General features: G+C 38.2%; 1 protein-coding gene across 2 annotated transcripts in view; it reads right to left on the reverse strand.

Annotated features, from left to right (window-relative positions):
- Positions 1-27,216, reverse strand: part of NKAIN3 (Na+/K+ transporting ATPase interacting 3) — a 750,305-nt gene that overhangs the window by 59,547 nt on the left and 663,542 nt on the right. For both annotated transcript variants that reach the window (XR_001006311.1, XM_011982159.1), the window contains exon 5: positions 24,589-24,649. Coding sequence is in view for 1 of the 2 variants with exons in the window: in XM_011982159.1 (XP_011837549.1) it covers positions 24,589-24,649 (61 nt within the window). In the remaining variant the exon portion in view is untranslated. The remainder of the gene's footprint in view (positions 1-24,588; positions 24,650-27,216) is intronic.

Below are 27,216 nucleotides of genomic sequence, written 5' to 3' on the forward strand. Positions count from 1 at the left end.
TTTACGAAATCTTCACACTATTTTCCATAGTGGTTGTACTAGTTTACATTTCCACCAGCAGTGTAAAAGTGTTCCCTTTTCACCACATCCATGCCAACATCTATTCTTTTTTGATTTTTAAATTATGACTATTCTTGCAAGAGTAAGGTGGTATCACATTGTAATTTTGATTTGCATTTCCCTGATAATCAGTGAGGTTGAGCATTTTTTCATATGTTTGTTGACAATTTGCATATCTTCTTTTTAGAATTGCCTATTCATGTCTTAGCCCACTTTCTGATGGATTTGTTTGTTTGTTTTTTTCCTGCTGATTAGTTTGAGTTCCTTATAGATCTTGGAGATTAGTCATTTGTCGGATGCGTAATTTGCAAAGATTTTCTCCAGCTCTGTGGGTTGTCTGCTTACTCTGCTAATTATTTCTTTTGCTGTGCAGAAACTTTAGTTTTATTAAGTCCCATCTCTTTATCTTAGTTTTTGTTGCATTTGCTTTTGGGTTCTTGGTATGAAGTCTTTGCCTAAGTCAATGTCTAGAAGGGTTTTTCCAATATTATCTTCTAGAATTTCTATGGTTTCAGGTCTTAGATTTAATTCTTTGATTCATCTTGAGTTGCTTTTTATACGTATAAGGTGAAAGATGAGGATCCAGTTTCATTCTTCTACCTGTGAGTTATCATTTATCTCAGCATCATTTGTTAAATAGGGTGTCTTTTCCCCACTTAATGTTTTTGTTTGCTTTGTTGAAGATCAGTTGGCTGTAAGCATTTGGCTTTGTTTCTGTGTTCTCTATTCTGTTCCATTGGTCTATGTGCCTATTTTTATATCAGTACCATGCTGTTTTAGTGATTATAGCCTTGTAGCATAGTCTGAAGTCAGATAATGTGATGCCTCCAGATTTGTTATTTTTGCTTAATCTGGCTTGGGTGTGTGGGCTCTTTTTTGGTTCCATGTGGATTTTAGGATTTTTTTCTTTTTTTCTTTTTTTCTTTTAGTTCTGTGAAGAATGATGATGGTATTGTGATGGGAATTGCATTGAATTTGTAGATTGCTTTTGGGAATATGGTCATTTCACAGTATTGATTCTATGTATCCATGAGCATGGGGTGTATTTCCATTTGTGTCATCTATAATTTCTTTCAGCAGTGTCTTGTGGTTTTCGTTGTAGAGGTCTTTCACTTCCTTGGTTAGGTATATTGTTAGGTATATATGTTAAGTGTGTGTGTGTGTGTGTATATATATATATGGCAGCTAGTGTAAAAGGGATTGACTTCTTATTTGATTCACAGCTTCATTGCTGTTGGTATATAGCACTGCTACTGATTTGTGTATTTTGTATCCTCAAACTTTACTGAATTTATTTATCAGTTTTGGGATCATTTTGGGTTAGTCTGTAGGCTTTTCTAGGTATATGATCATATCAACAGTGAGCAGTGATGGTTTGACTTTCTCTTTACTAATTTGGATGCCCTCTATTTCTTTCTCTTGTCTAATTGCTCTGACTAAGACTTCCAGTACTGTGTTGAACAGAAGTGGTGAAAATGGGCCTCCTTGTCTTGTTCCAGTTCTCATGGGGAAAGCTTTCAACATTTCCCCATTCAGTATAGTGTTGACTGTGGGTTTGTTATACATGGCTTTTATGACCTTAATGTATGTCTCTTCTATGCCAATTTTGCTGAGAGTTTCAATCATAAAGGGATGCTGGATTTTGCCAAATGTTTTTTCTGCATCTATTGACATGATCATGTGATTCGTGTTTTTAATTAATTCCGTTTGTGTGGTGTATCACATTTATTGACTTGTGTATGTTAAACCATCTCTGTGTCCCTGGTATGAAACCCACTTGATTACGGTGGATTATCTTTTTAATGTGCTGTTGGATTTGGTTAGCTAGCATTTTGTTGAGCATTTTTGCATCTATGTTCATCAAGGTATTGGTCTGTAGTTTTTGTTGTTACTATATCCTTTCCTGATTTTGGTATTAGGGTGATAGTGGCTTCATAGAATGATTTAGGAAGAATTTCCTCTTTCTCTATCTTGTGAGGTAGTGTCAATAGGATTTGTACCAATTCTTTGAATGGCTGATAGAATTCAGCTATGATTCCATCTGGTCCTGGACTTTTTTTAATTGATATATTTTTTAAAATTATCATTTCAATCTTGCTGCTTGTTATTGGTCTGCTCAGGGTTTCTAGTTATTCCTGGTTTAATCTAGGAGGGTTGCATATTTCCAGGAATTTATCTGTCTTTTCTAGGTTTTCTAGTTTGTACACATAAAAGTGTTCATAGTAACCTTGAATAATCTTTGTCTGTGTTATTCTTTGTAATATCTCCCATTTTGTTTCTAATTGAGCTTATTTGGATTTTCTGTCTTTTCTTGGTTAAATTTGCTAATGATCTGTCAATCTTATTTATCTTTTCAAAGAACCAGCTTTCTGTTTCACTTATCTTTTGTATTTTTTTTTTCAATATATTTGGTTCTGCTCTGATCATCGTTATTTCTTCTGCAGGGTTTGGGTTTGGTTTGTTCTTCTTTCTCTAGCTCCTTCAGGTGTGACCTGAGATTGTCTATTTGTGCTCTTTCAGACTTTTTGTGTAGGCATTTAATGCTTTAAACTTTCCTTTAGAATTGCTTTTGCTGTATCCCAGAGGCTTTGATAGGTTGTGTTACTATTATTGTTCAGTTCAAATAATTTTTAAGTTTCCATCTTGATTTCATTGTTGACCCAGCAATGATTTAGGAGATTATTTAATTTCTATATATTTGCAAGATTTTGAGTCTTCCTTTTGCAATTGATACCCAATTTTATTCCACTGTGGTCTGAGAGAGTACTTGATATAATTTCAATTTTTGTAAATTTGTTGAGACTTGTTTTGTGGACTATCTTATGGTCTACCTTGGAGAATGTTCCATGTGCTTATGAATAGAATGTACATTCTGCAGTTGTTGCATAGAATGTTTTGTAAATATCTGTTAAGTTCATTTGTTCTTAGGGTACAGTTTAAGTCCATTGTTTCTGTGTTGACTTTCTGTCTATATGACCTGCCTAGTGCTGTCCATGGAGTATTGAAGTCCCCCACCATTATCGTGTTGCCATCTATCTCATTTCTTAGGTCTAGTAGTTACTATTTTATAAATTTGTGAGTTCCAGTGTTAGATGCATATATATTTAGGATTGTAATATTTTCCTGTTGGACTAGTCCTTTATCATAATATAATGTCCCTCTTTGTCTTTTTTTTTTTTTTAAACTGTTGTTGCTTTAAAGTTTGTTTTGTCTGATATAAAAAACAGCTACTCCTGCTCACTTTTGGTGTCCATTTGCATGGAATATCTTTTTCCACCTCTTTGCCTTAAGTTAACATGAGTCCTTATGTGTTAGGCAAATTTCTTGAAGACAGAAGAGACTTGGTTGGTGAATTCTTACCCATTCTGCCATTCTGTATTTTTTAAGTGGAGCATTCAGGCCATTTACAATCAACACTAGTATTGAGATATAAGGTATTATTCTATTCGTCATGCTAGTTGTTGCCTGAATACCTTGCTTTTTTTCTATTGTGTTATTGTTTTATAGGTCCTGTTAGATTTATGCTTTCAGAAGGTTCTATTTTGATGTATTTTGAGGTTTTGTTTCAAGATTTAGAGCTCCTTTGAACAGTTCTTGTAGTGTTGGCTGGGTAGTAGCAGATTCAGCATTTTTTTGTCTGAAAAGACTATATCTTTTTTTCATTTATGAAGCTTGGTTTGTTGGATACAAAATTCTTGGCTGATAATTGTTTTAAGGAGGCTAAAGATAGGACCCCACTTCCTTCTAGCTTATAGTTTCTGCTGAGAAATCTGCTGTTAATCTGATAGGTTTTCCTTGATAGGTTACCTAATGCTTTTGCCTCACAGGTCTTAAGATTCTTTCCTTTGTGTTGACTTTAGATAGCCTGATGACTATGTGCCTAGGCAACTATCTTTTTGCAATGAATTTCCTGGGTGTTCTTTGAGTTTTTTTGTATTTGGATGTCTAGATCTGTAGTAAGGCCAGAAAATTTTTCCTCACTGATTCCCTCAAATATGTTTTCTAACTTTTAGATTTCTCTTCTTCCCCAGGAACACCAATTATTCTTATGTTTGGTTGTTTAACATAGTCCCAAACTCCTTAGAGGTTCATTTTTTCCTGATTTTTTCTTTGTTTTTGTTAGATTGGATTAATGCAAAAGCTTTGTCTTTGAGCTCTGAAGTTCTTTCTTGTACTTGTTTGATTTTATTGCCGAGATTTTCCAGTGTATTTTGCATTTCTCTAAGTGTGTCCTTCATTTCCAGAAATTGTGATTGTTTTAAAATTTATGCATTCTATTTCTCTGGAGATTTTTCCATCCATATCCAGTAACATTTAAAAATTTCCTTAAGTGGTACTTCACCTTTCTCTGATGCCTCCTTGAATAGCCTAATAATCAACCTTCTGAATTATTTTTCTGGCAATACAGATATTTCTTGTTGGTTTGGATCCATATTGCTGGTGAGCTAGTGTGATCCTTTGGGGGTAGTAAAGAACCTTGTTTTGTCATATTACCAGAATTGTTTTTCTGGTTCCTTCTTATTTGCATGGACTATGTCAGAGGGAAGATCTGGGGCTCAAGTTCTGCTGTTCAGATTCTTTTGTTTCATGGGGTGCTTGCCTTGATTTGGTGCTCTCCCTCTACCCGTAGGGATGGGGCTTCCTAAGAGCCTGACTATAGTGATTGTTGTTTCTCTTTGGGTCTAGTCATCCAGCAGAGCTACTGGGCTCTGGGCTGGTACTGGGGTGTGTCTGCAAAGAGTCCTATGATGTGAACTGTCTTCAGGTCGCTTGGCCATGGTTACTAGCAACTGCTCCAGTGGAGGCAGCCGGGCAGTGAAGTGGACTCTGTGTGGGACCTTGGTTATGGTTTTGTTTAGTGCACTGCTTCTCTTGAATGCCGGTTGTGCTGGCAGTAAAGTTGTCACATGGAAAGACTCAGGACCTCTGGTTAGCCAGGATGTTACAGGTGGTGAAATTAGCTGTTGTCTTCTCCTTTCTTGGGGCAGTGTTGTTCTTTTATGAGTTGTTCTTTTATGGTTTGAGTTGGCTAGCCTCCAGCCAGGAGGTGATGCTTTCAAGACAGCATCAGCTGTGATAGTATAGGGAGGATACAAACTTCCCCTATGGTCACCTGGAGGAGTACTCAGCTCTCTCAGGTTGAGGGCAGGGCCATTAGAGCTCCCAAGAGATTATGTCTTTTGTCTTTGGCTACCAGGCGGGTAGAGAAAGACCATTAGCTGGTAGCAGGGTTGGGCGTGTCTGAACTCAGACTCTTTTTGGGCAGGGCTTGCTGTGACTGCTGTGGGGTATGGAGGTGTGGTTCTCAGGCCAATGGAGTTATGTTCCCGGGGGAATTATGGCTGCCTCTGCTGTGTCACACAGGTTGCCAGGGTAGTGGGAGAAAATGAGCAATGATAGGTTTCAGTCAGTTCTCATGCAGCCAGAAAGGCCAGCCTCACTCCCACTTTGTCCCCGCCAATAGCACCAAATTTATTTCCAGGCAACTAGGAAGCAGGGCTTAGAACTTGCCCCAGGCTACAAGCCTCCCTGCTGAGAAAGCAAGCAGGGCTTTCAGACTTCACCCCTCCCTGCCTGCAGAGGCTTCTGTGGTTTTATCTGTACTTCTCTTTTGCTCCCCCATCACTGCAGATTCTGTCCAGGAAAATTCACATTATGTTTAAATTATTACAAAGTTTAGCAGGAAGTTTCTTTCTCCCTGTGGTTTTCCCCCAATTCCACTGGCAGCCTTCCCCAAGGTCCCCTGTGAAATAAAGTAAGAAGTGGCTTCCCTGGTCTTCCTTGGAGGCCAGGAGTCCCTACAGGGATCTTCCCAATGCTGCTTCTGCTTTTATATTTCACTCCAGCTCTCTAAATTCGTTTCAGTTCTAGGTGAGGTTAAGTTCTTCTCCCGTGATCTGAATTTTCAAGTTCCCCAGTGAGGATGTGTGCTTGGAAACAGACATTCCCCCTCTCACACTTTGGGCACTCACAGTTTTCAGCTGTTTCACGGAGTATGCAGCGGCAAGCCACTTCTTTCAAAGGCTCTGTGAATTCTTTCAGTTTCCCTGATATTTTCCTGCAGTAGTTCTTGGAGCAGAAGTTCATGATGTGAGTCTCCACATGCTGTTCTCTCCATCTGAGTGGGAGCTGCAAGTTAGTTCTGTCTCCTGTCTGCCATTTTCTTTGCAATGTGGTCAAGAATAGTTTTCTATGTGAAGGGTTTTTTGGTCAACTGAATACACATATGGAGGAAATAAAGAATGATGATTTCTACCTCACATGATATGTAAAAATCAATAGATCACAATGTAAGATGCTTAACATATAATATAATATGATATAATATAGAAGATTATCTTCATGGGACATAGTTTAGGCAAAGTCCTAAAAAGTATGAAAAAGTACTAACCACAGAATTTCTTACTTTAAGCTTAATAACTGAACTATACAAATTAAAAACTTTTGTTCATGAAAAGATAACATTGAGAATGGAATATCAATCTGCAAGAATATTTTTACTGCAGAAATATCTATCGAGCTAAGACAAATTTTTTAACAGAATAAACAAATGACATTAGGACAGAATTTTATGGGAGAAGTGGAATGTAGAAAATGTCCAAAAATAAGATGGAATGGTTTAAAATTTCAACTATTAGTTAAAGTTTGTTTAGGGACATTAAAATGGTTAATGATGAGTATTAAATCACTATAGCATTTAGAATCCATGGGATACTTTCAGAAGACTAATGCTTTCATTTTTATTATTAAAAATTGTAGTGATTTTGTATGGTGTTAATTTATCTAAGCTGGAATTATGTGTCCTGGAATTTCCTTCTGTATATGGTTCTGAGTTAGGGTTGGCTATATAGACATTTGTGAGATTATGGAAGGCAAGTGAAACAGCAGTTCTGATGCTCAGGAAGTTGGTATGGAGTCCCAGGCTCTACTGCAATTCACATGTGGAGTGCTGACAGCTGAGAACAGGACATGCTTGACAACTGAGACCACAGTAGGGGTGGGTCACTTACACAGCTCAGTGGAGACCAACAGGAAAGATGTGAAAGAAAGGAAGTGGATGTCTACTCCTACTCTTTACATCCCACACTGCCACATCAACCCTGACTTCAGAATCAGTCCCTGTGCTTGCACTTGATGTGGCTGTGAAATCACTGAGATGGCTGAGTTCTGAAAGCCACTACCATGAAGAAGAAGCATTAAGTCTGGTCTTTGGAAAATAGTGGTGGTTACGCTTTTGCTTTTTAAAAATCATACCCACAACATCTGTCATGTCATATTCTCTTACATTGTATCAAGTCAGACTTTAACAATGGTGTGTTCTTCTATTTAATAATTGCATTGGATAGCCATATAGAATTTTGCAGCTATTAAAATGAAACACAGTTTTTGTTTTTAAATTTTTTTGTTGTTAGATTTTTTTAGTATTTGAACTGGATTCTGAAATTCTGTTATTCTAATGATAAGCTTCACATATTGAATATTCTGTGCTGAGACAACTGATTTGAAAGAAGATTATTGAATGTGTTCTGTTACATGTGCCTACTCATATCCACTTAAATTTTAGGGGGCTAATCCATTATTTTCACTATATTGTGCCAATACTTTATATTATCACTCAACATTTAAATATGAATATTCTGGTTTTAATCTAGTGAGTTACTAATGTCTCTCTTTCTATCTTTTTTGGTCTATTTATGAAGAACTTTATTGTTAACAAAATTCTGGAAAGAAAGGTACTACTGCATTTTGGAATGCATTTGGACTTTGGCACCTAAAATATCTGGATTAAATATTAGTTGCAGTTCTTACATGCTATGTGAGTTGGGAAAAAAAAATCGTAGTTTGCTCATCTGTAAAATGAGGACAATGGCTGCCTCACAGGGTGTCATTACCTTATACAAGATAATGGCAATAGAGTGCCGGCACACAGAAAGCCTGCAGTAAACAGCAAGCTGTTGCTGACTTATTTAAACATTTATCTTATTTTGAGGATACACTCCCATCAACTGTTATTTCCAAAATTTCAAAGGCTCTGTCTAATGTAGGATTACATAATGATTTGTAAGAATTCCAACATTCTGTCCTTGCTATCCCCCGAACAGTGTTGTGTCCTTGTGGAACTTGCACGAACATGTGTTTGGTTGGATTTCCTCATATTTAAAATGAGCAGCTACTTTGGAAGGGAAAATTGATTAGTGTGCCACATTTTGAGGACTAATGGTTTTGTCTTCTATGACTTTTTTATTATGGAAAGAAAGCTTGTCTGCATAAATATCTCTTAGGAAAGAAAAGAAAACTCCATGGAGGCAGAATTCGTGAATTTGAGTGTCATATGGAAGTGTCGTCCTTCTCTCTCTTCAGGGCTGCGGCTGAATGGCTCATGGGCAGGTCAGTGCCTGGTGCTCAGGACAATGCTGCTCACTTTTCCTTTAGCTTTTGACTGACATTGCTTTCATTTTCTACTCCCTTTACTCCCCAGTAGCACAAACCAGGAGAGAAGCTCTCTCTCCTGTCGTTATCATTTCAAGTCACTCCAGAGAGTCTTTGAAAATAATATCTCCTTTGAGTAAGGTGCCCAAAGTGGCTTTTTCCAATTGTTTTCAGTGTTATTCCTTTAGATTCACTGATATGCTTATTCTGGTTATTCTGTGAGGAATCCCTGTACTGTGCTTGCTTTAGGGTTTTGTTTCTGATTCTTGAGTCAGGGAACCAGGCTGTAGAGTCCCTATAGGGGTGCATTTACTATTCCTGCAGCTTCTGTCATTGCTTTTTGTTGCAAGAGTTGTACTGTATTAATAAAGATGTCTATAACACACCACCTCTCACCATTCCAGCCCTCTCCTAACATACATACACTTTTTTGTGTTGATTTTCTCACATTTGGAAAAAGTAAGTTATTTTTCTTACTTTAGTCTGCATTTTTTTTTTTTTTTTTTTTTTTTTAAGAGACAGAGTCTTGCTTTGTTTTCTAGGCTGGAGTGCAGTGGCACCATCAGGGCTCACTGCAGCCTCAGTCTCCCAGGCTCAACAGATTCTCCCACCTCAGCCTCCCAAGCAGCATGCACCAGCACACCCTGCTACTTTTCTTTCTTTCCTTTTTTTTTTAGAGAGAAGCTCTCACCATGTTGCCCAGGCTGGTCTCAAGCTTCTGGCCTCAAGGGATCTTCCCACCTTGGCCACCCAAACAGCTGGGATTACAGGTGCATGTCACCACCCAAGACTTTATCAGTATCTTTAATGGTACATTTTCTGTTATTTTAAGAGTTACTCAGCTCTTTATAAAGACACACAAATTGTGCTCTCTTTCTCTATAGTAGATATGCCCTTAATCCTTCCTTAATCTTTGTCAAGAGCTCAGTAATTAGATGGAGTGGCTGCTTTGGCCTCACTGAAGGCCCTCTCAAAGTTTTTGTAATTTTTAAATTACCATCTGTTCAGATTCACTGGTGGCTGGGGTCTTTGTGTCAGTGTTGCTGGGCTCATTTGGAGGAACCTTTTATTCAGGAGAAAGCAAGAGTGGAAAAAATTCTTGAAAACACCTACCTTTTCTATTTTGGGAGCTATTCAACATTTTTATTTGACTGTACTTCTGGCTTTTGTTCCCACTGTGAGTACAGATCTTTAGAATTAGATGTTTCCCATACTCAGTGCTGACAATTTTTTCCCATTTTAAAATTTTCTAATAGTGTATAATATTTACATAATGGGATAATGAATTTCTAAACTCTTTGGAGTCAACGAAGCAGAATAGAATAGCTGAGAGGAAAAGTCATGGTCAAAAAGGTATGAGGCTTAAAACAGTACTGAGACTTTGCCTAAATAGTTTTAGACAAATTCTTTTCCTATGTAATAAATTTTTTCTTAGTTATCCAGTTTTTTCCCTCAATATATATATTTTTATCATTCTTATTTAAGTCTAGCCAATGTTTTACTTTGCTCTTTAAATCAAGTAACAAATGCTTGCTGGCATTGAAGTCTCTTTATAATTCCTTTTTACTGTCTGCTTTCACAACTTTGGACATTTCCCTTCTGAAGTACTTTCTTTTTTTATAGCTCCTATTAATACTTTTGTTTCTCTCTTTCCTAGGACAATCTCCATCGAAAATGCCATTTGCTCACTGAGATCTCTTTTATAAATCCTTTTTCCCTTTCTATGAATTACTGTTCAAAGAAAATTGAATTTGATCATATCATTCCTAAGATTAAATCCATTCACTGCTCCACATCATCCAGCAGAGCATCTGAAGTGGTGTGACCTGAGTGGGTACAGATGTGACAAGGTATCAATTTCCTCATTCCCTGGGGTGTGTGTGTGTGTGTGTGTGTGTGTGTGTGTGTGTGTGTGTGTTTATTGAGTGAGGCTTGAGGTAGCTAGCCTTCTAGGCCAGATATTTCTTGCTAGGAGACAGCTAGTTTATTTACCACTGGATGCCTATAAATGTTGGAATTCTCCAGCCAGGCCCCTTTAATCCCAGTGGGAAGCTGAGGTGGGAGAATCACTTGAGCTCAGAAGTTCGAGGATGCAGTGAGCTGTGATTGTGCCACAGCACTCCAGCATGGGGGACAGAGAGAGACCCTGTCTCTAAAAAAATAAAATGAAAAAAGAGGCATTCTCCATGAGTGCCAAGTATGAAATAGTTGAAAATCACTAGTGTAAAACAGAATCCAAGGTCCCTCAAGGACCGATCCACCATTCATTTCGTGAACTGAACATACCCAGTAACTTATGACTTCCTGATTGATTCAGATTTTCCACAGACAGTCCTAAATATTTTATGGTATCTCTAAGCTTTTGTGGCTTATTTTCCCTGGTATCTAAAATGTCTTTCCTTTGTTCTCTTCCTGATGATGTGTTATTTTTTACATGAGACCATACTATATGCTCTGAGCAGCCACATTTGATGCCTTGAGACACAGTTAGCCTCTGCTTATGTTTTCTATGCATCTGATTCACTTTACACAGACCATTATCTGCATTTCACTCTTCTGTAACTGTTTGCCTACCTCACTTCCTTAATAGAATGTAAGATCTTCCGGCAGATCAAGTTTTATTTGTCGCTGCATCCTTGTGGCCTAACTCACAGAAGTCTCTCAATAATTGTTTTTTGAGTAAGTGAATCAATTAATAAGTGAAAAATTAGCTATTTAAGTCTGTTTATTTATGCTTGTTTTGTTTATTAGGACAATATTTGAAGGACTCAAAAATGATATTAATCATTACAGTGACTTCATGTTTGCAGGTTAAGTATTTAAGGGACTTAAAAGTCTAAAATTAAACAATAATATGTTGCATCTGGACTATAAATGCTTTTGAATATCAACAGTTTAGTGAACTCAGAACAAGAAAAGATATGAGAGAAATACAGCCAATCAAACATTTCAATGTGCACAGGAGTTAGCAGCCTACCTGAAATATGGAAGGAATACAAGATTCCATCAGGCAATATGATTAAAAGAAGCAAATGGAATGTCAACAAAGTGTCTGTCAAGCCATATGAAAAGATGTTAAAATGTTTTAAAGGGCTAACAAGTATTAAGACAACCAAAATGAGACTCTTAGTAGGAGTAAAGTCTTCTGAGTATTCAAATCTAATGTCCTTTGAGTCCTGTAGTTGTGGGCTGCTAGATTATTTTATGGAATGAGATTTTCTTCTGTTCCAACAACTATTAAAGAAAAGCCCTTTAAATTCATTAGTGGTAAGCTATAGAATCTCCTTAGAATTTGGGTCCTGCTTCCCAGGCGAAAATTCCTGAACATATAAAAACCTTAAGTTGTCTGAGATGCTTATTTATTGGAGAAATGTATTTCTAACACGTGAAATTAACTATAGAGAAAACAAAGTAAGCTAATCTCATATAGTGTTAATACTATTTCAGAAAGTACAGGTTAGGATTTTATAATCATTGGGATAATCTGTGTCTGCATGGTGTATAAAATCTTTTTAGTTCTTAAGATAATCAAATGGATTATATTAGATTTGATAGATTCACCCACTGAAACCAATTCAAAATTTTAATTGAGTGATTGATTTTATACTTATGATTTTAGGTTGAAAGACATGACAATATTTTATTAAATTTGGGTAATGTTAAAAAAACTTGAGATTTAATTTATGAATGAGCTAATTTTATTAGATTTATTAGATTTGTTGTATTGGCTTAAAAACCAGCAAATGTTTTGTTTATTGGGACTAATACATGAAGGACTTCCAAAAATGATAATTACAATGAATTCATGTTAAATGTTTAAGGGAATTTAAGTTATAATTGGAACAGATTATTTAAAGGAATGTAGACGATTGAATTTAAATAGATTGAATAGTAATTGAAGTTTCAATGCGTTGGCTTATGCCTGTAATCCCAGCACTTTGGGAGGCTGAGGTGGGCAGATCACGAGGTCAAGAGATGGAGATCATCCGGGCTAACATGGTGAAACCTTGTCTCTACTAAAAATACAAAAACAAAATTAGCCAGGTGTGGTGGCAGGCGCCTGTAGTCCCAGCTACTCAGGAGGCTGAGGCAGGAGAATGGTGTGAACCCGGGAGGACCTCGCAGTGAGATCACGCCACTGCACTCCAGCCTGTGTGATAGAGCACAACTCCGTCTCAAAAAAAAAAAAAAAAAAAGGAAGAAATTCTGATACATGGTACAATATAGTTGAAACTTGAAAACCATAAATAAATAGTTGAAACTTGAAAACCATGTTAAATAAACCATACACGAAAGAACAAGTATTGTGTAATTCCATTTACATGAGGTAATTAGAATAGACAAATTCACAGAGATAAAAAGTAGAATAGAGGGCAGGGCGCAGTGACTCACTCCTGTAATCCCAGCACTTTGGGAGGTCAAGGCAGGCTGATCACCTGAGGTCAGGAGTTCGAGACCAACCTGGCCAACATGGTGAAACCCCATCTCTACTAAAAATACAAAAATTAGCCAGGTGTGGTGGCAGGTGCCTGTAATCCCAGCTACGTGGGAGGCTGAGGCAGGAGAATCATTTGAACTGGAGAGGCGGAGGTTGCAGTGAACCAAGATTGTGCCATTGCACTCCAGCCTGGGGGACAAGAGAGAGAGATTTTGTCTCAAAAAAAAAAAAAAGGTAGAATAGAGGTTACTTGAGGCTGGAGAGGGGAGAGGATGACAAGTTGTTGAATGGGTACAGAAATTCTGTTTAGGATGATGAAAAAGTTCTGGAAATGATAGTGTTGATGGTTGCACAACATTGTGAATGTACCTACTGCCACTGACTTGTACACTTAAAAACAGTAAAATGGTTAATATTATGTTATGCATTTTACCACAATGAAAAGAAACTCTCCCCTAAAGTGATTATTAACACTTACGAGATTTATAAGCAGAATACTTAAAGTTCTATGTAGCATCTAGAGCAGGGGTGTCCAAGTTTTTGGCTTCCCTGGGCCACATTGGAAGAAGAATTATCTTGGGCCACACATAAAATACGCTAACACTAGTGATAGCTGATGAGCTGAAAGAAAAATCTCAAAACAATCTCATAAAGTTTTAAGAAAGTTTACAAATTTGTATTGGGTTGCATTTAAAGTCACCCTGGGCTGCATGTGTCCCGTGGGCCGCAGGTTGGACAAGCTTGATTTAGAGCTTAAAAAAACAAAAAAACACAGTTTTAAAAAAATTTATTACTTTGAAAAAAATGCATAATGGGTTAAAACCCTGAGTAGATATTAATAGAATTTTCTGGGCAGAAAAGCCTCCCTCATGAAAATGTACAAAGTCCTAGAGAAACTTTGGTCTTCACCTGTTTCCCTGAAACTTTCTTGTCTCAGTTATGAGGAAAACACGGTATGACACCTTGGCTTTGACTTTAGGGCTAGTAACTAAGAATGTTTGTTTTCCTTAAGTAAAAAAGAAACAGATTTAATTTACTTTTCCAAATAAACATGTAGGTGAGTAAATAGCAAATGAGGCAAATATAGAGCAAAGGAAAAGAAAATAAAACTTAAGCCCAACCTGTGATTTTTTTCTCACAACATGCGAAAACGCAGTATGCTTTTTATCCTTTTCACAGAGACCTCCTGCTCAATACGGGATTTACAATGAAGTCTCTGGGACAATCTGCCCTTTAATTCACTACTCTTTTGAGAGTCAGCATGTCAGGGAAGCCCAGATCATTTCTTCGACCATTTGGTATGAAGCTGCTTCTGAAGTCAAGCCCTTTGTTTTGACTGGAAACCTTTCCAGTGATTCCCTATATGCTTACTGCTCCTTCTGCCAGGAATGCTCTCCTGGCCTTTGCCTCCTAACTCCTTTTCATCCTCAGGTCTCAGCCTACATGTCTTCTTCTCAAAGAGAGCTTCCCAGGCATGCTGGAGGCACTCCTGTTTGCTGAATGCCTGATACGCTGGACTCCTGACTCTCCCTTGAGTGACAGGGAAATCCTGCCTCTTTCCACTTGGGGTCTCCCTGTCTGGGAGGGAGCCTTTCTCTGACAGACTCTCTCAGGTGCTCCTCAGTGTCTTATGCCTCAAAGGCATTTATCACCTGCTTCTCAAGTTAATATGGTCAACTTTTCTCTAAGCAACACTCAACGACCCAGGCCCGTTTGATAATGTGGCTCTGGCATTTGAAAGGTGCGGCTCCCAAAGCTTCAGTGCTGGTCTGTGTCCAGCAGGAAGAGAGGATAAGAGCATGAAGAATCACATGTGGACGTTATTTAGGGGCCCTCGTCTAGAATACAATCTCATGGAGCACCTAACTGCCTGGAGGCTGGGATAGATGGAAAGAGAAAGAACTGTTTCCTTCTATGAGGAAAAATGTGGATAAAATGGAAACACTAGTTTGTTATAACTTAGATATAATTTATAATTAACTTACTTTGTGTCTTATATAGTTTAGAAGGAAAGGTAAATGCTTTAATCAAATGTTCCCTATTTTTTTTTCATACTTGCTTTCGAGTCATATGAGTACTCCCTAATATCTCATTTAGGTGCCAGTTTCAAATATTGTTCCCAGCAAGAACACTGGATTATTATTTTTTTCTTAGTAAAGTACATAGTGTAGAGAACATGAAGATGAGTGTTCCATATATGCCCTTTATTGCTGGTTACTTGTATGATACTTCTTTTTAAGGAATTGTAAAATCAGATCTCCATTAAATCTTAAATAGTTGGTTGGTCCAAGACTATAGCTCTTAAAAATATTATATGCCATTTTGTTATTTGAAAGGATAAACATCTCTTTTATTGTTTGGCCTTACTTTAAAACATTTCTGTTTTATTGACTGACCTTACTTAAAATGCTTTAGTATAACAGTGTGAATGTTAATATAAGCTCTATAGTAGGAATGATTAGTTAATATTTTAAGGACATAATGACAGCTCATCACTTCAAAAGCAACTTGAACAAGTTCTTCAGAATTTGTTACCTGTGTCTGCATCAGAAATCTGCTTAATCTGCGTAAGATTATTAAAAGTACCTTTAAAAATAGAGGCATAATTGATGTACATAGTTTTGGGGCACATGTGATAATTTAATACATTCATATAATTTGCAAAGATCAAATCAGTGTACTTGGGATATCCATCACTTAAATATTTTTCTTTGCTTTATGATGGAAACACTCAAAGTATTCTCATCTAGCTATTTTGCAAAGTGCAATAGATATTGTAAATTATAGTCACTCTACTATTGAACACTAGATAGTAAAAAAAAATTTTAATTGGCAAAATATGTGCTGTTCAAGAGATGGGATTTTCTGGAAATCCAGGGGAGAAAGTGTTCAAGGAAGGAGAAGTCAACAGCAGCCAAAGCTGTCAATCAATGTTGATAAGATCCGAGAGAACTTGACAATTAGGAAGTCCCTGCTGGCCTCTGAGACAGCATGTTCAGTGATAACTCAGGAGGCATGAGAGTGAGTGGGAGTGGGGTGAGGAAAGGAGTGCTGTCAGTCTCGGCCACTTTGCAGAGAAGTTGGGATGTGGAGGGAAGGAGGAGTATGACAGACAGGAAAGTGCAATTCATGCCAGGTGGAGTCAAGGGTGATTTCTATTTTCTTTTTCTGGTTTATGTGACTTTGTTTGTAAGCTGAAGGGAAAAGACCTAGTGGAGGAAGAAGCTGGGCAGAGGGAGTAAAGTTCGGGGAGGGGACAGAGAGAAAACCTAATTAAGGGACAAGGTGCTTAAACAGGTGGGTGGGATGGACCTAGCAGCCACAAAAGCCACGGGACTGAATGAAGTCTGCTTTTTCTGTCAGGAAGATGATGATCATAGATGGATACAGACAAATCTGACAGAGAGAGAGCCTAGGAACTTGAGGAAATCATTCCCACTGCTTTTATTTTTTGTGTGACAGAGTCTCAGAGATGGAGTCTTAATGCTAAGGGTGCAGGGCAGAGGAGGAGAAAGCCGCCGGCAGTCACATTGCCTCTTTGGGCCTCAATTGTTTATCCCAAAAATGAGGGTAGAAACTCTAAGTTCTCTAAAATGAGGCTAGGGTGCTCTGTGGCACTGGCATCTCAAATAATTCACTTTTAGGGGACTTGGAGAAAGCACTGATGAAGAATGAGTGGGAAGGCCCCGTGGCGGGTTGGGCGGCTCACATGTGAGGTTGTGAGGTTGCATCAGGACTTGTGCTCCTCTCTGCATCACTAAGCAGCTTAGGGACAGACGTGCAGAAGTGGAGGATCAGTAAACCCACAGTGGGGCTGGCAGAGCCAGCTTAGTGAGACCATTGAGAAGGGGGGTTGTTGGGATTAGAATACTGAATTTAGATCTAAACTGGAAACACAGAGGCCCTGGCACAATGCTGTCAACTGCTCTTCTGCTGGGCTCCTAAATTTTACCGCTAATAACCAGGATCAAACTATTGCACAAGATCCTCATAAAATCCTTACAATCCATTTTTTTTTCCTTGCCGTGCATCCAGGGTGTCATGAGGATGTGATTTTTAAATTTGGTACTCTGCTCCCTCATTATCACATCTGCATCCCAAATCCCTCACTTTCCACTCCGCACCATCTGGATGGCAGATTCTTCATTCTTCCTTTTCAAGTAAAAGGATGCTGCACAGCCTGGCACTGTTGGTAATGGTGAGAACTGGAGAGCTCCGACCTGGCTAAAGCAGGGCGTAGGGAGGTATGATTCCTCCTTCTAAGCAGGCAGGCATTTGTGTAGAAGGCCTGTTTTAGGGATGAGGCTGATACATCAGACCTCGTTATTGTAACTCTGGAGCACAGAGGTCAGGGTGCTTTAAAACCACTCCTGATGTTGACCATTTGTAAATCAGTGAAGAAGGAAATGTGATGTGCCTGATCACACCTTGAAATCACCCCCACCCAAAAGCATCATCTATAGAACTGCAGTGTCAGGGCTGTAGGTGACTTGCGGATCCTCAAAGAGGTGATGTGATTCAGCAGTGGTTACACAGCTAGATATTGGCAGTTAGGACCACCATTACCAAAATCATTTCTAACATTTGGTTTCAAGAAGAAACGTAGAAAATTAGAACCCCTTCTGGGGTGCAGGAGTTGTCTGCTTGCTGGTCTCAAGTTTTTGGCAAAACAGGCTACACCTTCTCTCCAGAAAATTTCCAGATAGTATAAGTGCATAATATAGGGCCATGCTTTTGCTCTGGAAAATTGTTAAAGATATAAGTGCACAAATACCTTATTATGAATTAATTGTTTTTTTTTTCTGTGGTACAGGGAATGGGAGGTTTAAATTTTCTTAGTGAGTGAGGAAAGAGATATGAGAGCTAATGTAAAGACAAGCATTTTCTACACTATGTATTTTGTACAACAAATATTCACTAATTTCCTATGATGTTCCATATACTGAAGCTGGTTCTGAGATCCTAGGGTAGGTAAGACATGATCTCCACCTTTTATGAGTGGGGGAGGCAATTAATTAAAAAGTAAGTTGAGCGCAGGTTCAGAGACACACTCAGGGTCTACTGAGGCATGAAGAAGAGGAAGAGGGTGTTTGTGAGAAGAATGTTAAAGAACATGTAGGAGTTTTTAGTTATTTGAAGGGAGATGCTATGGTCTGAATGTTTATTTCCCTCCTCCCCTACCAATTCATATGTTGAAACCTAATCCCCAACGTGATGGTGTTAGTAGGTGAGGCCTTTGGGAGGTGATTAGGTCACTCATGAATGGGTTAGTGCCCTTGTAAAAGAGACCTCAGAAAGCTGCCTTGCCCGCTTGCCCATGTGAGAACACAGGAAGAAGAGAGTCATTGATGAACAGAGCAGTGGGCCCCCAGCAGACACCAAGTCTGCTGGTACCTTGATCTTAAACTTTTCACAACAGAGCTCTGTGAAATAACTTCCTGTTATTTATAAGCTACCCAGTCTATGGTATTCTGATATAGCAGCCCAGAAGAACTAAGACAGGAGGTGAAGATGTTTCATTTGATGATTGGCTAGGTTGGGACAATCAGGGAAGAGTCAGGGAATACAAGGAATATGCCCAAGCTTTTCAGCTGATGTGAAGAACTGTCATTTATATAAATGGAGATAGAGAATAAAAAAGGAAGAACCTTCTCCCCAATCTCTGCCAATGGAAACCCTAATCATCTTACTGAGTCCATTTGTTCATATATTGACTCATTCACTTAATATTCATTCTTTGAAAATTGTGTAGGGTTTCCATTATGTTAGGAAATGGGGTCAGCCCTGGTGAATAACATGACTTTAAAAAATTACAGTTGTGTTAAATGTTGCCAAGGAAAAAGCACAGTGTACAATGAAAACATCTTACAATATATCATTTGTATCTTAAACTGAAATGGTGAGGGTGGGAGGAAAGTGATTAAACTTCGGAAGAGACAGCTAAGCTGAAATCCGAAAGGTGTATATAAGTTAGTGGGTCAACAGAGGGAGGAGGCCTCTCTCAAAGGCCTGGGTGTGAAAGCTCTTGGTGGATTCAGCAAAACATATATGACTGGAGGTGGGTAAGGGAGGAGAGTAGGATATGTGGCTGTAGATGATTCCTAGTCAGGCTGAATTATAATCAGGAGTCCTGACTTAAGGAAATAGGCAATCATCTAGGCTCTACTTCACTGTGAGTTTAGTGCTAACCTTGGATCTGGTTCTGGTAAAGGGGCTTCTCTATCTTTCCCCTGTGGGGAGTCTCCAGTTGGTTTGCTGGTTTGGGCATTTGAACGCTTATGATATTCTTGAGAGTCTGTCTCAGTAACCTGTTTAAGGGATAGAATCTTGTCACTCAACCAGAGCATTGTAGCTGGGATCCCGTTCTGGGCTACCTGAACTTCCCGTGTGTGGGGTGGCTGAGGTTACAACCCTGCTGGTCCCCATTCTTTGACAGTAACTCTGTCCCCTTCACCACATGTTGCAGATGAGTTGACTCCTAAATGCCTGCCTTACCCTGTGAGTGCATCCCTTTCAAGTAAGTCCCTGTTTTCTCAGGGGTGTTCTTGTCCAGAACAAAATCAAGCTCTTGTTCTGATGTGGTACAGTGGAGGTTTATTTTATCTCCCTATATCTTAACTTTCAAAATTACTAAAAATATATCTAATTGTATTAAAAATGCAGGACCTCCACTTGCCTCACATAAACATTTGCAAGTGCATTGGACATCTCACTATGTTTGAAACATAAAGCAGTATAATTTCATGAAACTTGAGAGCATTGGGGTTTTAAAAATGACTTTGTAAAACTGAGTTGTTGGGCCCAGAAAATTTATTTAATACTATAAACTCAACAAATATTTCTTTTCCTCGTTGTCTTTGAGACAGCGTCTCTGTCACCCAGGCTGGAGTGCAGTGGCAGGATCTCAGCTCACTGAAACCTGGAACCGCCATCCCACCAACCCCACTTCTGACCCCAAGCTCAAGTGATCCTCCCACCTCGGCCTCCTGAGTAGCTGTGACCACAGGTGCATACCACCACACCGACTATGTTTTTGTATTTTTGGTAGAGACGAGGTCTCACCGTATTGCCCAGGCTGCCGTTGAGTTCTGAGCTCAAGTGATTTGCCCGCTTCGGCCTTGCAAAGTGCTGGGATTATAGGGTTGAGCCACCACACCCAGCCAACAAATACTTCTTTATTGAATTCTACATGCAAGGCATTTTTCTGAGTTATTGGGTTACAATGGGGAGCAAAACAAAGATTTTACCCTCACAGATCTATGTTAGTGGGAGAATTAGCTAGTCATTGTGTAGATATTTGGCAGAGCCATCTCAGCAAATTAGGAAAATGTTTCAGGATCTAAGTCTGAGCTCTAGTGAGGCTGATGGAGAGAGAAACAGCCTTTAGGACAGTTACATGCAACCAACTAGATAGTTACCAAAAAAGAAAATCACGCACTCTGAGAATCAGTAGACTCTTAATGGCTTATTAGGCAAACATGGTGACTCCTTTGAAATGTTCACTGTGACTTCAGGACCATCCTTACCTAGTCTTGCACATTTCTCCGTCTTTGACTCACAACATTCTCCTCTCCTCTCACCTTCAAATATCCATACATTGCTAGGAGTGCAAAACACTGGACTGGTTTTCTACTCTGAAGATCTTCCAGGCCTCTGCTTATTCCCTCCCCTGGTGTCTGGCCTTGTGGTCACTTTACTTCTCTGAGGCTTCCATACATTATAAGTTGGGGAAAGGAAATTCATAAATTAACATTCAAACTAGTCTTTTTTTTTTTTTTTTTTCCCTACCATTCGCTTCTTCCATAAATTCTTAGGCAGAGATGGGATTTAAAAAAATTTTCAGCTCACACCATTGCTATGGAAATATCACCTCATTTTCTTAGAAGGAGTTCATGGGCAGACAGGTAAATACATGAACATTAGCCAGCAGGAAGCTTCAAGGACAGTAGAGCGATGAAATGTTTTTCTGATAGTTATGCTTCCTTCCAATAAAAAGTTCCTCAAAAGTATAATAGCGAGGGTCAAATGTTTATATAAAGAACTATTTAGAACTTTGTAATGTAAAATATTGAACCCACATCTGAGGGGTCCATTTCCTTTCAAAAACTGTTAGGGTTTTCAGTATACTTTTCTTTCTCATCATTCAACATATACAACCCAGACTAGCCTTTGTGAGCCCAAATAAATATGCCAGTTGCAATTTGCAGCCTAATATCACAAGGAGTAGTGAAAGCAACAGACCCTCTGAAAAAGCCTGGCAGTACTTATACAAGTAAAATGCTATTTTTCAGCATCTTTCACCTTACCTTCACACTTCTCTGAATTATAAACATTATTTCTAGAAAGTCTAACAAGGTAATAACAAATCCACAAGTTCATTTTCAGCAAATGATTCCCAAACAAGGTGTTGACAGATTTTTATCATTTTGATTCCAGAGATTCTAGTCTCATGAAAGTGTTCATGGAGATTGATATATATTTATATATATTTAAAAGAAATGAAAAATGGAAGGAAGAGTTATAACTAGGCTTTTTCATTAGAATGAATGATCAAAACTGCTGACCCCATCTAGCACTCTGCCTTTTGAGAGCTTTTTATTTCATTGTCTTTGACCTGCAATCATAATCTTTATAAGAAATAGTTAATAAAAGAGGCTGAGAGGTAACCAAGAAGACGGGTGGCTAGAAATAAATGTTTCCTCAAGTATTTATTACCCTTCAGAAATATCTGTCTGAAATGTTAGTCCCATATATCCACTTTAACAGGGCGGAGGAGGGAAGTGGTAGCTGTTATTAATTTTTAAGGCTGGCTGGCAGCTTTCAGTCCAAGAACAAGGCTTAACTTTGCATTTTGAATAATGCAGAAATTTTCATTAGTTAGAATAGAATCAAAATTATGAATGATGTATTGCCTGCCAAAAAACTGACATTATAGTATATTTGCAGTTCTCTTTTAGAATAAGCTTTCCAGAAGTGTACTTAGACAAATTGGAAAGATACTAGTATTGTTTACTTATTTTATGTGTAAGTTTTGGAAAAATAATTCAAAAGACATGTCTTCCTGACAGAGGGTTGGTAATGTCATATCCAAGGGGCAGTTCATTATTGCACCTAAAAGCTAAGTGTTGGCACAAATAGTACTAGTGTTTGAGATCGTTGCAATTGGTTTCAGACATTACATTTTGCTCACATCTGCCTTCTGAAGACCCTGGGACAACTTAATTACATCTGCACTTTTGTTTCCTACCTCTTTCAATAAAAAACATAAAATTAGCCTCAGTTGAGAACTATCAGACTCAAATGTTTGTGACTGCTTTCCATTGTCATCTCTCTTCCAGCAGATTATCATGTTAAGTTAGTCTTGGGCATATATACTTTGCTTTGAGCACCCAAGTTTCGTTTTGACTCTGAGTCAATTTGAATTGAATTGATGACAACACAAGTACTATATCCAGATGTCTCTCAGTAATGTAATGTATGGCCCTCATAACAAACACTAGAATTAAACCACTAATAGAATAGTCTCCTAGCAGCTGCTTCAATCCCAGTTTGAAGGGCATTGAAATAGCTGATTCAGAGATTTCTATAGAGAAACTTAAGCTAATTAAAGACGTCAAAGTCAATGGAACAACAATATCTGTCAGTGAACAATACAATTTATATACACGGAAAAGAAGGCTAATAGAAGGTTAACAAAAGTATCCATTTAGATGAGTCTTTTATTTTGCATACCATTTTGCATTTCCCAGCTTTACTCAAACCACAAGTCTCAAGGAAAAGACTTTTGTATATTTACTGCACTAGATGATAAGACTATTGATTAATTTGCCTTTTCTCCCACTGTTAAGTACAACTGAGCACTGGTGTCTTTTGAGAGTCTTCAAACAGTTCAGTGAGGAGGAAAAGAAAGAGGACTGTTTGTTTTGGTTGTTGTTGTTGTCTTATAACTACTCAAAAGTAGGTATCTACTTTATAAGAGATTCAACTGGGACTTATCAATTTTTTGACTTATTCAGCTCAAATTCCAATAACTTTCAGGTTGAAATTCCAGTTACTGTTGCTCATGCTCAGCCAACTGTTTTTGGCTGTGTAGCCTGTTGTAGCTGTGGGTTGGAAGCATGCTGCTAACCTTCTGTATATTAACTTCATCAGGTTGTAGAACTACTAATAAAACTAAAAATAGAGATTTTGAAGTTAATCTCAAAATGAAAAGTGTTGTCATTGAACTGCACTTTTCAAGTGACAGAAATTTTTTGTGTTGTCTAGCATTAAACAAACAAACAAACAAACAAAAAACCCTGAGTAAGCATTAAATACATGATGCAATTTGTCTGCATGTTTTCACTGCCTGACACTTTTAATCTCAGGGTCTGAGGTTTGGTCAAATAAATTGAGACAAGACCCCATTAGATTCTGGATTCCAACTCATATATCATGCACCACCCACCTGTTTGATGGGAAGCATTCATCAGACCCCTTTGAGGTTGTGTTCTGGAAGGAAGTTATAATGGCTAGCTACTTTGCTTCATTTTGTTACAAATTCAAACAATGACTGCAATGCAATCTCTGGTTTGGTTTGGTGTGATTTCTTTATCTAAAATAATTTATTTTTTGAAAGTTAAATTAAACTTTTGAAAGTAAATTAAAATTTTGAAAGGAGGCTGGGCACGGTGGCTCACGTCTGTAATCCCAGCACTTTGGGAGGCTGAGGCGGGTGGATCACGAGGTCAGGAGATCGAGACCATCCTGGCTAACACGGTGAAACCCCGTCTCTACTAAAAATATAAAAAAATTAGCCAGGTGTGGTGGCGGGCGCCTGTAGTCCCAGCTACTGGGGAGGCTGAAGCGGGAGAATGGCGTGAACCTGGGAGGTGGAGCTTACAGTGAGCGCAGATCGCGCCCCTGAACTCCAGCCTTGGTGACAGAGGGAGACTCCGTCTCAAAAAAAACCTTTTTTTTGAAAGTAAATTAAAATATGAGTCCCTAACAGAGTTGTGCCAAGAAGTGTCTTATACATCAGCAGGTGCTCAATGAAGGCCGTTTGTTGACCTATGCTGCTAAAGCTCTATTATATAACTACAGGTCATAATATTAATAAATGTTTTTCCTTTGGGTGTTCTGCTAAAATGTGATTTAGCTTTTAAGTATCCCATTAACTTTTTTTTTTAGCACCTCGTAATTTTTTTTTTTTGCATCTCACCTGGAAGGTTGTAAATTTTAGTTGTTTTTCATTGCATTTTATATAGTTTATATACATATAGATCTTTCTGTAATGTATTATTGTATTGATATCATTACTGTTACTCAGACTTCAAAATTCTGCCACCAACATGCCTAAAATTGTTAATAGATAAAACAACCGTTGATTGTCTACTCAGCATAATGGTTAGATGTCTGATGAAAAGTTGCTAAGCTATATGACAGCAGTCCTTGGCCTTCTGAGTCTCTGCACGTGCTCTCACAAATTGAGAGTTTCAATATGTAGCGTCACCTTATTTGTGTGCAATTCAGTCTGTCAACTTTTGACTGTAACTTTAGTCTGCTGAGTTCAATCATTTTAGACTCCAAATATAAAAGAGTTCATAACCCTGTAATGATTAGTTTTGGAAGCTGTATCTCATTCAAAAGGAACCCACAGGGAGAGAGAAAACAGTACTTACATGTGTCTTCTTCTTCCATGGAAATACTGATCACATAACAGGCATACACAAAACCCACCAACTGCAAAAGGGAAAACATGTGTACCTTAAGAATCTATGCCAAGTTACCATACTTAAAGAGCCAATATAATCTAATAAAGATAAAAATTTATGAGCAACTTTTAAGAATTTGCAGTAGAAAACACTCTTTTAAAATGATAGCTGTGATTTTAAAAGAGCCTTTTCATTTCTATGTAGCCTCAATAGCTTTCTAAAAAGTACACAGAAATGGGGGGGAAAACCAATTTCTAGACATTTCACTTAGATTTTGATTTGGGACTTACAGTTCTTGTATTTTATAATCGGCAAAGATTATTAAGAAATCCATTTTAAACTTTTGATTTTTTTCTGATGATTGAGCATTTTGTACTAGCACTCATTAACTATAACTATTTTAATTTTTAAAAGCTACAGAAGGAATCAAAACATGTTGCTTATAAATTAAATACCAATCATCTACTTAATTATTTAAAATGCTCTGGGAATGTAAATCATATTTAGGTACTAAATTGCTTTGTTAATCATACCACAAGAAAACACATTAACTTGCTGGTGATTCAGTAGTGATAAAATAAAATAGAAGAGATAATTTGTACTTTGGATACTAGTAGTTCAGAGAATAAATGCAGGTGTAGAATTTAACCTCTGCATTTATGATGCTAAGAGGACGATTTTTATTCCATGGAGCCAAAGACACTGCAATTCCTAGAGGACAAAATTGTCAATGAATCTAGTCCAGTCTAAAAATACTTACTATAAGCACTTCAATAGGCATGAAAAATAGATACTTAATAGCTGCTGTAGTTTATCTTCTTGCCGTTGTTAACATTTGTTTCCACCCTTTACCCCCATTATAAAATAACACTGGGAAAAGAAACTTTTTCTGATAGTCCTGGTGTCAAAGGCTCAAGTTTCCAATGCAGAGAACAAGATTTCTGGGGCTTTTGACTACCCACGTGAATTAGGACCCTAAGCTTGTAATCCATCCCTGGACTGTCTAGACAAAGGTCAAGAAGCTCTGAGAGGATGAGAGGTTAGGGAAAAGTTTAGGGTGAGGTCTTAGGAGAAGGACTTACAGAGAAATCTGCCAGGGTGCTGATGGCTCCTCCCACCCAGCGGGCACCTCCTCTCACCTCAAGCCAAGTGAGGGGGTGCTTCAGAAAGCACTTGGGGAGCTTAATATTTCTTACACTTTGGGAAACATGGGGGCTTGGCAACCAACTCACACTTGGAAGAGTCAAAAGGCAAGAGGCTGTGTCTAGAGGGGTTTTTGGTAGCAGTGTGTGGAGACAGGACTGGGTGGAATCGTCAGGGTAGGATGTGTGTGTGTGCCCTTTGCCTGGGGATAAGGCCTCTGGAGAGATCTTCCTGTGCTGTTCTGGAGTTGAAGCCATCCCAGAGGACTTCCTGGAAGGGCAGGTGACCTCAGAAAAAGGATGGTGGTACTTTGGCTATAGAAGACAAGTAGGGGTGCAAAGTGGCAAACCAGGGAGGCTGATCATCCGAGAAACAGGTAGGGATCTTAAAGGAGGGACGGGGTGGGATTCCGAAGAACCCCTAAAAGCACCCCACGAGAAGAAGCATGAGCGTGTGGGAGCTGTCACACCCAGAGAGTATCCCTGCCAGATTACAATGGAACCCGTCATGCTAACACCTTATTCCCTCCTTTTCTCCCATCATTTCTCCTTCTACTTCATCCCCACAATAACGCAGAGGAACAGTGAGAGAAGTGGAGTGAGAAGAGGAGGAAGCAGTGCTGTGTTCCCTCCTCTGCAAATCTGCAAGCTGAAATCAGGTCCAAGCTGAGCGGGAGAGTTTTTAAGTAGATGAGAATTTGCAGTGACCTGGACTAGATATTTAATATCTCTGAGGAGCTAAAAGAGCTATAAATCCTGCTTGAAATATGATCCAAAGGGTGAGATGGAAAAAAGCCGTAATGTGTATTTGAAGGGGGAGTGAGAGAACAAACAGAATTGCCTTTTGACTGTATTCTACCAACCCATTCAGTAATCCAGTTACATACACAAGAAATAAATAGCCCCTAATCCCATCACTAATAACTTTACAATAGATTTCTTTCCAATCTTTCTCTCTTGTAGTTGCTATATATCACTTATACTCGTATGACCCAAGTTTATACTCTCCATAAGCTTAATTATTAATGACTATGTAAATTTGTATTATTTAAATATACTGCTATGTATTAATGTTCTATTATTGAAAGTTGTTTTCAAGTTATAAATAATATTGTGAAAAATATTAATGCTTTTCCTGAATTTTTGATGATCTGATTCCCAGAGGTAAAATTATTATTGCAGAAGTGCCATTGAATATTTTTATGACTATTTTTTATACATTATTAGTTTTCAGAAAGTTTGTATCATCTATCCTACCACAGCAGTGACTGACAATGCTTGCTTTTCCATACCATAGGATAGTTCCACTTAAAAATACATGCCAAGAAAATAAACAGAATGGCATCCCTTCATTTATTTATTTTTGCAATAGTTCTCTTTCATCTAACATATTTTCATATTTTATTAGTCATTTATGTTTTTTCTTTTGTGAATGACCTCAGAAGTTCTTTGC

The sequence above is a fragment of the Mandrillus leucophaeus genome, unplaced genomic scaffold (genome assembly GCF_000951045.1).
Source record: "Mandrillus leucophaeus isolate KB7577 unplaced genomic scaffold, Mleu.le_1.0 Scaffold236, whole genome shotgun sequence".
NCBI classification, from domain to species: domain Eukaryota; kingdom Metazoa; phylum Chordata; class Mammalia; order Primates; family Cercopithecidae; genus Mandrillus; species Mandrillus leucophaeus.